Below are 11,495 nucleotides of genomic sequence, written 5' to 3'. Positions count from 1 at the left end.
CCAGGCTGGAGTGCAGTGGCATGATCTCAGCTTACTGCAACCTCTGCCTCCTGAGTTCAAGTGATTCTCATGCCTCATCCTCCAGAGTAGTTGGGATTATAGGCACACGCCACCATGTCCGGCTAATTTTTTGTATTTTTAGTAGAGATGGGGTGTCGCCATATTGGCCAGGCTGGTCTCGAATTCCTGGCCTCATGTGATCCACCCACCTTGGCCTCCCAAAATGCTGGGATTACAGGAGCGAGCCACTATTTTTTTTTTTTGAGACAGGGTTTTGCTCCTGTTGCCTAGGCTGGAGTGCAATGGTGCGATCTCAGCTCACCACAGCCTCCATCTCCTGGGTTCAAGCGATTCTCCTGCCTCAGCCTCCTGAGTAGCTGGGATTACAGGCATGTGCCACCACGCCCGGCTAATTGTGTATTTTTCAGTAGAGATGGGGTTTCTCCATGTTGGTCAGGCTGGTCTCGAACTCCCGACCTCAGGTGATCTGCCTGCCTCGGCCTCCCAAAGTATGACCTTGAGGGAACTCTTTTTTCAAAATTCTATTATAAAAAAATTCAAACCTACCGAGTAGTTGAAAGAATCGTACAGTGAATACCCACCACCTAGATTGTACAGATAATATTTTATGTTATCTGTACAGAAATATAAAATACAAAATATTAAAATATTAAAATATATTTAATATATTATATATGATATATGATATATTAATATATAAAAATATATTAAAATATAAAAAAATTAAAATATAAAAAATATAAAATATTTATATATTTTACTAGATTTAATAAATCAATCTTTGTTTGATTTATTACATATTTATCCATCAATACATCCCTGTATCCATCCATCAATATATTTTACATGCATTTCAAAGTAAATTGCAGACATCAGCACTCTTTTTTGTTTTGTTTTTTTAGAGACAGTGTCTCACTCTGTCATCCAGGCTGGAGTGCAGTGGCACGGTCATAGCTCACTGTAATCTCTAATTCCTGGCCTCAAGTGATCCTCCTGCCTTGGCCTCCCAAAGTGCTGGGATTACAGGTGTGAGCTACCATGCCCAGCCTAGTATTCTTCACCCCTAAACACTTCAGAATTAATGAGAGTTCAACTTTTTTTTACTTTCGAGGTAAAATCCACAGGCAGTGAAACGTACACATTTTAAGTGTATACTCACTGAGTAATGAGGTTTTGATCTGTGTAACTCACAGTCCTATCAAGACAGAGAACGTCACTGTTACCCCTAAAGGTTTCCATCATGCCCCTTCCTAGTCAATCCCCAAGCACAGGTAACCACTGCTCTGATTTGTTTCACTATAGATTGGTTTTGCCTATTCTAAAATTTCATGTACACAGAATAATATACACCAATATTTGTTTCTTCATTCAATAACAGGTTTATTCAGTACCTATGATAGCTCACAGACATACATGTGATGTCTCTTCAATGTGAGTAATGAGTTCTCCCAGACTGACTAAAAGGCTGAAGGTATTTCTAAGGCCTGGCCTGTGACCTCCTTCCCTCTGCCCTCCAATCCCATTGTCACTGAGAGACCATAGACAGTTGGGCCTCAGAAACAGAAATGCAAGCCCTGTGTCCCATTTGAGCCCTGGGCTCCTTCCTGCCCATCACTCTCCACCATCCAGACTGGCCCTGGAGGCCTCTTGTCAGCTGCACGCCCACACTAACTTTCACACCAGGGTTTCATCACATTTCTCTAGCCAAGTGTGCAAAGGAGTGTCACAATCTCAGTCCAGGCAATACCCAAGTGGTTAAAAGTACAGGTGAGTGGGCAGCTGGAAGGAACTGGAAAAGCAGAGGCATTATGTGGTCCTGTAATTCTGTGGAGGGGTGGTACAGGGGCGGAGGCTAGCCAGAGGCTGGGGAAGAAAACATTAAGAGAGGAAACATCACAGACTCCTGAGCAATCAGGGCTGGGCAGCTGAACGGTGCTTACCTGGAGCCACTGGGACGCTGGGCACAATGCTCTTGCCCTCTAAGAAGGACCTCAAGACTGTCCTGGATGTCTTTGCTGTTTTCCAGTGGTCCTTCAGTGCCTTGCTTATCAGTGAGTCTTCAGCCTTTGGTAGGGTGACCAACCATCCTGGCTTGCCTGAGACTGAAGGATTTTAGGGTTGCAGGATGTTCAATGGTCAAACTAGGGTTGTTCCAGTAAAACCAGGAAGGTTGGTAACACCAGCCTCTGGCCTGACCCACCTGGCCATGGTATTTGTGGGATCTGTGAGTGTCCCTGTGGGCATGTGTGTGTGCATATGGGTGTGTGCCTATGCAGGGGTGTGTATATGCACGTCTATGCACATGGACTTTGCTGCAGGTGTGAGCCCTTCTGGGTCTACATTGGGGTGTAGAGGGCATTCTTTGGGAAGATGAGGAGCAGTTCCACTGAGGCTAGCCAAGGAAAAGGGCTTGGCTGCAATCACAGGGACTCAAGCAAACCACCAATGAGAGACAGTTGGGTCAGGTGGCAGACCGAGGCTCTGGAAACCTCATCCTGAGGAATTCGACCATTTATCCATCCATGTCTTCCAACACTTACACTACAAACACTTTGTGAAAGTTATTTCTATGCTGGCCACTGTGTTCTAAATGCTGAAACAAATCATCACTGTGGGAAGGGGTCCTGGAAAACATTCTTGCCTTTCCAGTGGTTCGGGTGAGTACTGGCTGGAGTCAGGGAAATGAATTAAGTGACCTTGCAAGCTATCTAGGAATAAAGAATGCAGATAGGCCTTGGTGCACAGAGCTGGCACAGAGGCACGCCAGTGAATAGGAAGGGTGGGCGTTCCTTACCTCACCTCACCTGTTTTCAAATTCCAGTTCTACTACTTACTATCTGTGCAATTCTTAGCAAGGTATTTATCCTTTCTGAGTCTTGTTTTCCTCATTTGCAAAGTGGGAGCATTCAGGGTGTATTAATCAGGATGGTCTAGGTATGCCGTGCTGATAAATTCACCCTGAAATCTCAGTGGCTTAACCCAGCAAATGTTTATTTCTTGTTCATGCTGAATGTCCAACATAGGTTGGTGGGAGTCACCGCTCACTGTGGACATTGATATTCAGGCTGACGGAGGCACCACCAAATTGTGTCGCTGCAAAATGGGGCTTGAGGGATTACCACAGCATGGGAGGGAAAGTGAATGGAGAACTCATCCACAGTCCTTACTACCTCCACCCAGAACTGATAGGCAAGAAACCACGAGCTGTCGCCTCATTTTGAACGTCCTTAATTACTGATGAGATTGAGCATCTTTTCATGTTTATCAGCAATTAGTATTTCTTTTTCTGTTAACTGCCCATTTATGACCTCTGCCCATTTTTCTCTTGAATTTGAGTTGACTCTTGAAGGACAAATAGGAAATAGGTGAAGAAAGGAAGAGCATTTGGGGCAGAGAGTGGGCAACACATGGAAAAGCTAGGATGGCAAAGGGCACATAATGCATTCAAGGAGCTGCCAGTGGTTAAGTGAGGTGGAGGGTGAGAAGCACAGAATTGGTGCTCGATATATATTTATTGAATGAATGAATGAACAAACAAGAGAGGGAAGAAGGAAGAGACTGGAGAAACAGGCAGGGGACAGATTGTGTAGGGCTTTGTAAACCATGGGAAGGAGTTTGGACTTTTTTTGAGAGCCATGTGGAGCCATGAGGGAGACTGACACAGGGTGATGGCATCAGAGATTACTCTAGCTCTGTGAAGTCAACTGATTATAGGAAGATAGAAGTGGAAGGGGCAATGCCAGGTAGGAGGCTGTTGCAATAATCCAGATGGCGGTAATTTGGACCAGGCCGGTAGTGATGGTGATGCAGAGAAGAGGAAAGAAGAGGGGAGGTTCAAGAAATTGGAGTAGAATGAATAGGACTTGAAGATGGGGGGTGGGGCACGGGAGAAATGGAGGAAGCAAGACTGAGGGATCAGGTCCCAGTGTGAGCTGGCAGGGGGGCAGGTGGGGCAGAGAAGGGTTAAGGAGGAGAGTGGCTGAAAGGGGATGAGTCCAGGGACAAAATGGACTCAGAGGACTCTTAACTGGAGTTTGACTTCGGGGTATACTAAGAGGTACAGAGAGGGCAGGCAGAAGAGCTCTCGGTCCTGGCAGCAGATATGGGCTGCAGGCGTTTGCCCCTTCCTCACTAGCTCACATAGGGCAAGTGGGGCAATGGCCCTTCGGAGGCCTCTCAGCTCTTCACTCTAGGAGTGCAATTGAATCCGTCTGGACCCTAAAGGCCTTGAGAGAAGGCCCTCCCAATAAGTGAGGGAAATAGTGCAGATATTGGTATTTTAGTTCCCATCTTGCAGATGAGGAACTGAGGTTCAGCAACGTCTTTGGTCACACACAGTAAGTGGCAGATCCAAGATTCATCACATCACAGGGCACCCCACCTGAGGCCACACTTACAAGATGTCCCCAGCACTGCCTAGGTTTGAGCAGAGCCTAAAGGAAACTGGGAGGTGTCCTCTGGACCAGACCCATGCCTCTCTTTACTTCTCAAAAAAGTCAGTAGTGTCATATGGCACTTATCAAAACCCTAGAACTGCTGGCCTTTGCTCTACCCTTAATTCTCTTTCCCAAGGCAGTGCTTTTCAACTTTGTTGGTTCTTTCTTCTGGAATTTACTTCCATATTTCTAAATCTTATTATTTGCTGATGTAACAATTTTAGACATTGTCTATTGACTTCCTAATATGGAAGATGAGAATTTGGCTGTGCACACTATCACTAGAACTTCCTCTTCCCCCATCCTCCCAAAATTGTTATAGCACAGGTTTTGGTTAAATGCCTATGACTAGAAAATATGATTCATAATTGAGCTATTTAGTCACCAAGATTATATTTCCTTTCCCATGGAATTTCCTGTTTTCCCTGAAGTTAATAATTGCCTCATTTTATTTTATTTTATTATTTTATTTTATTTTTTAGTGTAATATTTTAAAATCAATTTTTGAATCTTAAGTACTAAATATTTTATAGAAATAAAACTTTTTCTACTTAACATAAGGATTAAAAATACCTAATTCCAATCCTAGAAGTATCATCATTGCAATTTGACAAAATAATTTCAAAGTTTTTCTGGAAAAAGAAACCGTTGAGACTAGAAAAGAGGAAGCACAGTTGTGAATGCTCCCTATGAAATATTGGGTAGAAAACTGTTACATAAAAAGCTTCACAGACTCTAGAATTCACAGATAAAATTATTGAGTACGTCGGTGGCAGCGGCTCACGTCTATAATCCTAGCACTTTGGGAAGCTGAGGTGGGTGGATCACTTGAGGTCAGGAGTTTGAGACCAGCCTGGCCAACATGGTGAAACCCCGTCTCTGCTAAAGATACAAAAATCAGCCAGGCATGGTGGCGTGCACCTGTAATCCTAGCTACTGGGGAGGTTGAGGCACAAGAACTGCTTGAACCCGGGAGGCGGAAGTTGCAGTGAGCTGAGATCATGGCACTGCCCTCCAACCTAGGTGACAGAGTGAGAGTCCGTCCAAAAAAAAAAAAAAATTGAGTACAGTGGTCTTGAAACAGACACACAAATTTAACATTTCATAGTGAAGCATCCTAAAGCCATATAGGGGGTGGGTTTCTTACCACAAAGTATTAGAAAAATCGTTCATTTCATTCAGAAAGTCTAGTTGTAGCCTTACTCATACCGTAAACTGAAATGAATTGTAGTTAATTGCTTCATTTTACATTTCTTTTATTATCTATTAGAAATCTATTAGTTATCATGAATTCACCCTCTGAATCTCTGCAGACATGTCAATCTCTCAGTACAGGCAAATGCAACAAGAATCTAAGTCCCCCCATCCTTTTATTTCCTTTAGAACATCGCTGCTGGAGCCTGGTGTCTTCCTGTTACAATTTGGCCTCATGCACAGCTGTCACCTCCAGGGCCCTTGAGACACCTTGGGTGCAAAATTTAAGAAGGTGCTCACTCTCAGGGCTGTGCAAGTGATGGGCCAGTACATGCATGACCTGAGAGTTAGTGTCTTGCTCAATGTTGTGCCCTGGGCACCTTGCTCACCTCTCCCTATCCCTGGCCCTGCTTGCTGCCCTCCTTTGTTGGGTCCTTTTTTTCCTGGATTCTATGCCTTCCTCTTTCTTGGTTTACTCCCTCATTTTGGTGAAGCACATTCTCCAGTAGTTTTCTGAGACAGGAGCATGGGAGACCAATTATCTGAGACGGTGTGCATCTGAAATTACCTTTATTCCACTTCTATACTTGATTAATAATTTGGCTGCATATATAATATCTTAGCTGTGTCTAGTGTAAGTATTTGAGTCTAGAGTCTGTTTGGTTCAATTTTTTTGGGAACAATCCTCCCATCATCCAGTTGTGTAGGGGAGGAGAGGGAACCTGGGGTTCTAATTCCTTGGCAGACTTTCAACCAATCCTCCAGTTTTTCTAGCCCTGTGCCTCATCCCTGCCTCTTGTGGCACCTGATGCCTCCAAATTCTGAGTCTTTCCTAGATCCTCCAGTGCAAATAGGCTCACATCTTGTAGGCATCCCCCTTGCAGGTAACTAGATTTTAATTTTTTTGTTCTAAGTCAGTTACCCACTCTTCCATCTGCTTTCCTACATGGAAATGTATTGCTAATATCTCTTATCTGCTGTTGGCATCTCATTAATTCTCTTTCTCCTTGTGGATCTACACTTTAAAAAACATTTTAATGATAATTTTCATGGAGCTCCAGCAAGAAGTCAAGGCAAAAACTTGTGTTCAATCTGCAATGTTCAATTAGAAATGTTCTCTGTCTTTTCCAACCTTTTACTGACCCACTTTCCCAAATAATCTTACTTACAGCTGCCTTAAAAACTGAGTCCAGTAGTAATTCTGAGTGTGGCTCCCTATGACTCATCTCTAGTAACTCTTCCTAACCATGCTAACCTACAGTGTTCCTATCTTACTGGAACTTAATACAGCCCAGTACCTTATTCTATTCTGGTTTGTATTTTTCTTTGTTTGCCATCTGGTGTGCTCCCAACCGGGCTGAAGATGGGTCTTTGCTTTCCCTGGTATTCCCTTAACTAATGCCTCAGAGAGAAGATTTGGAGAGGAGGACGTGAATTGGAGGAAAACTGTTCCAGGATTCCCCACCTCTGGTGGCCCACCGCTGGCTCACTGCCATTGACCACACTGCAGGCAGAGCCCAGTGCAGTGCTGGAGCAGGGCCCAGAGAGGAGAGGGCTTACAGTGTGAATTCAGCTCAGCTGGGGAAGAAGACACCTTCCCTTCTAGACCTGAATCGGGTTCCCAAGGCCAGATAGAAGAGGGGGCTGGGGACATGGGCAGATGGGCCAGGTGCTGGGGTGAAGAAGTGAGAGTGTTGAGTGGGTATGGGTGAGAGAGAGTGCATGTGACCTTGGGGTGGACAGAACTCCGGAGAGAGGGTAAGTGTGAGGGACTGCTTGAAATTCATTAACTCTGGTCTGGGCTTCCTGCAGCAACCACTGTGATTGCTGTCAACCTCTACCTGGTGGTGTTCACACCATACTGGCCTGTCACTGTGCTTATTCTTACCTGGCTGGCTTTTGACTGGAAGACCCCTCAGCGAGGTAAGCATCCTGCTGGTGCTGTGTTGCCACATGCCACATGCTCTTTCCCCTTCTCTCATCACAATCCTGAGAGGCTCTGGCCAATTCCCAGACAGCCCTTTAGCCTGTCCCTCCCTGGGCTAGAGAGGCTGAGGGAAGGGGTCCTTTTAAGGTGGTAGAAAGGCCCAGATCAGAACTGGAGTGGGTTAGGGGAGGGGCAGCTAGTGAAGCAGAAGCTAGGCCTGTCCTAAATTGCCCTGATATGCCCACCTTGGTTGCCACTTAAGAGGCCAGGAAACAGCAGGGGGTGAGAGCACCCTGGGGCAGGCCCACAGTGGGAATGGACAAAGCTTGGCTGCATTGCCTCTGTTTTCAGGCGGCCGCCGGTTTACCTGTGTGAGGCACTGGCGCCTGTGGAAACACTACAGCGATTATTTCCCTCTCAAGGTCAGTAGCCCCAGGTCCCCACTCAGGCCCAGGTCCAGCCCTGACTTCAGTGCTAGCAGTTGGGTCAGGCTAGGGGTGGAGGGCGCCATCCACATTGAGGCTCTTGAGAATGACGCCCCCTGGAGTTGCACATTGGGCAACCTGCATGGCTAGACCTAGCAGTCCTTCTTTCAGATCTCTGCCCAAAAGAGAAGTTCTCTACCCTGGGAATAGCCCTCCTGATTCTACTTTCTTCCGCAGCTTCTGAAGACTCATGACATCTGCCCCAGCCGCAACTACATCCTCGTCTGCCACCCTCATGGGCTCTTTGCCCATGGATGGTTTGGCCACTTTGCCACAGAGGCCTCAGGCTTCTCCAAGATATTTCCTGGCATCACCCCTTACATACTCACACTGGGAGCCTTTTTCTGGATGCCTTTCCTCAGAGAATATGTAATGTCTACAGGTAAGTTGGCTCCTAGGACACAAAGCCAAAGAAAAAATGGCTCCCCAAGGGAGAATTGTAGGGGGATGCGTGAGAGCAAGGCCAGCTCCCGATCCCCTCTGGTGTGAAACAGCTATCATAGGCTCACCTGCCTGATGTTAGGCTCCTTGCACTCCCCCTCCTTTGAAGCAGTAGAAAGGAAATGTAGGGGTTTGGGAAGTGACCAGTGGCTGTTTGGCTTTTTCTATCCACCAGGGGCCTGCTCTGTGAGTCGATCCTCCATTGACTTTCTGCTGACTCATAAAGGCACAGGCAACATGGTCATTGTGGTGATTGGTGGACTGGCTGAGTGCAGATACAGCCTGCCAGGTTCTTCTACCCTGGTGTTGAAGAACCGGTCTGGCTTTGTGCGCATGGCCCTTCAGCATGGGTAAGGACAGCTCCAGTCCAGGCTGGCGGAAGGGATCCAAAAGTGTTGCAGGGAAAGAAGAAGAGGGGGTTTTGATGAAAGGACATCCACAGAGAGAGGAGGAAGTATACAATACATTCTTATGAACTATGGTCATCAGAAAGAGAAGTTTTATTTGTGAATTAAAAAAATAAATAAGTTAAAAAAAAAAAGAGGGAGGAGGAAAGCCACCTCTGGGTTGAAGAGCTGGGGCCAGGTCCTGGAGGCATTTCTGCTGAAGCAGAATGGGCAGAGGGCCAGCCCTGAGCCTGTTCTCCCTCACACCAGCCTCTCATCTGGGCCGGCCCCTCTATACAAGGGGACTGGCAACAACCCTGTCTCAGAGAGAGCCAAGCTTAGCTTGTGTTAAAGTGAAGAAAATCAACTGGCATGGCCCTTGGGTCTTACTTTCCAGCGTTTCAGACCCAGGGGTTCCCAGGAGGGTCTGGGCTTGCCTCCTTCTTTAGCTTACTGCTGCTTTGCTCCCACAGGCAGCCAGGGGTAGGCCATGGAGCCCCCACACTCAACTTGGACCTAGGCACAGCTGGACTGGGGTCTGAGAAGCCTGTAGGCAGACCCAGGGATCATGGGCCGTCAGCGTGTCTGGCATTCGACAAGGTCCCTACCTTTCTGGGCTTCAGAGGATATGCTTTTGCTCTGCAGGGTGCCTCTAATACCTGCCTATGCCTTTGGGGAGACGGACCTCTATGATCAGCACATTTTCACTCCTGGTGGCTTTGTCAACCGCTTCCAGAAGTGGTTCCAGAGCATGGTACACATCTACCCTTGTGCTTTCTATGGACGTGGCTTCACCAAGAACTCCTGGGGCCTTCTGCCCTATAGTCGGCCTGTAACCACCATCGGTGAGTGGGCGTTTCTGCTGGCAGCCTGAGTCTAGGACACAGGATCTAGCTCTGAGGCTGAACCTCAGCTCTGACTCTGCTCAGAGGCAGGGAGGCTGGCTGGGATGAGTGGCAGCTTTTTGAGGTGAGGATGGGGAAGAGTCTGGGCTTGAAGCCTGGGGCCCATTCTGAGGAATGAGCTATTCTGATGCTTTTCCCTTTTCCTTCACTGTCTCCCCTGGCAGTCGGGGAGCCTCTACCAATGCCCAAGATTGAGAATCCAAGCCAGGAGATCGTGGCTAAATATCACACACTCTATATTGATGCCCTACGTAAACTGTTTGACCAGCATAAGACCAAGTTTGGTATCTCAGAGACCCAGGAGCTGGAGATAATTTGACAGACATCCCCAGTAGCCTTCACCCTGGCTGGAAGGTATGGATGGACCCAGAGAACAGGAGGACAAAAGTCACCTATCAGGCTCCCGCTCCTGATTTGACCAGTCCTCCTTATGGGGAGGGGCTGTTTGTTCATTTGCTTGTTTTCTGCACTCCTTTTCCCACCTCATTTTTTTTCCTTCCAGCTCTTTTCTGCCCTTTCTTTGCAGCTACTGGTGAGATAGTCCCAAGAAACAGGGAAGAGCCTAGGGGAGAGGTGCCCTGACGGCACTTTGGTGCCAGCATTGAGGAAAACAATGGACAAAATAAAAAGCCCATCTTCTGATAACTGCGTGTGCACCAACTACTCTGTTTTGAAGGCTCTGGGATGCATGTCTCTCCTTCTCTAGCTGTCAAACAGCCCCATCTCCCGGCATTGAGCCCCATCTTCTGGCATTGAGTCCTGCTTCCTACAGGAGTAGGACTGGGACCTTGAGAGCCAGTGGGCTTTGAGTTTAAGCTCCACCAACTTTAAGCCATGTGACTTTGGGGCAATCAGTCACCTCTGAGCCTCCTTTCTTCATCTATAAAATGAGACTAACAATCTGTCTCTTGCTTACCTCAAAGGCTGTTGGGAAGATCAAACAATATTGGATGTGATTGAACTTTGTAAACTGGAGAGCTACACCAACCATTTTCTTCTCCAACCATTTTACCCATTTCCTGTCCCTGAGCAAACAACGCCCGAAATACCCTCTGCTACCCACTAGCCCTCACTCAGTTTCTGCCTCACAAAGCTGTAACAGAATGGGTTGGGCTCAGGCCTAATTTTCTCTGTCATTCCCTCAGCAACTTGCCTATACTTGTGTGGCCCTATAATTCTGGCCTTTGTTTGAGAGTCAGCCAGCCTGCTCAGGATGAAAATGAGGCGCCTGGCTTTTAGCAGCCATAAAGAACTCTCCTTCTGAATGGCAAGTCTCTCAGACTCTTGGTCTAATGGCTGTTGCAATGACAGGCTACAAAATTTGGCTCACATCCCTCTCATTCCATCCCTCTTGGCTGGGTGCCATTTGGTCCAGTGATTTACCTGCATTACGTTCGTCAATTTGGTCTACAACATCCTGCGTGTTTACTGCAGTGTGAGCTGCTGCCTCTATCCTGGGTGCCTGCCTCATGTGATGATTTGTATACAGTGGCCAAAGACATGCTTCTGCTTTTCTGCTGTCTTTGTTACTTCTTGTGCCAGAGATTACGTTTTCCCTGAGCTTCCATAAAGTGTTTTTAAACAGTCTGTAGCTTTCCTGTGACTGGTTTCCTTAAAAAACAAACAAACAAACCTCTAAGGTGGCCATAGGACCAGCCTGGGCTCCAACACCCAGCCCATGCACACCTGGCCATTGCAGG

General features: G+C 46.9%; 1 protein-coding gene across 1 annotated transcript; it reads left to right on the top strand.

The window, feature by feature from the left end:
- Positions 1-1,987: 1,987 nt before the first annotated feature.
- Positions 1,988-10,168, top strand: AWAT2 (acyl-CoA wax alcohol acyltransferase 2). The gene is made up of 7 exons (XM_016942825.3): positions 1,988-2,072; positions 7,464-7,574; positions 7,930-8,000; positions 8,241-8,445; positions 8,680-8,854; positions 9,536-9,735; positions 9,960-10,168. Exons 1-7 carry the CDS (start codon positions 1,988-1,990, stop codon positions 10,112-10,114), a joined length of 1,002 nt encoding a protein of 333 aa, XP_016798314.2. The 3' UTR covers positions 10,115-10,168.
- Positions 10,169-11,495: the final 1,327 nt, after the last annotated feature.

Source organism: Pan troglodytes, chromosome X (assembly GCF_028858775.2).
Source record: "Pan troglodytes isolate AG18354 chromosome X, NHGRI_mPanTro3-v2.0_pri, whole genome shotgun sequence".
In the NCBI taxonomy this organism is placed as follows: Eukaryota; Metazoa; Chordata; class Mammalia; order Primates; family Hominidae; genus Pan; species Pan troglodytes.
Note: the sequence above shows the minus strand (reverse complement) of the source record. Positions and strands in the feature narration are given on the sequence as shown.

What these genes read in the sequence shown, in the direction of transcription:
- AWAT2 (XM_016942825.3), top strand. Translation starts at nt 1,988, where the DNA reads ATGCTCTTGCCCTCTAAGAAGGACCTCAAGACTGTCCTGGATGTCTTT. An exon ending in CTTCAGTGCCTTGCTTATCA is followed by an intron (nt 2,073 to 7,463) that starts GTGAGTCTTCAG and finishes GGCTTCCTGCAG; the next exon opens with CAACCACTGTGATTGCTGTC. An exon ending in GCGATTATTTCCCTCTCAAG is followed by an intron (nt 8,001 to 8,240) that starts GTCAGTAGCCCC and finishes TTTCTTCCGCAG; the next exon opens with CTTCTGAAGACTCATGACAT.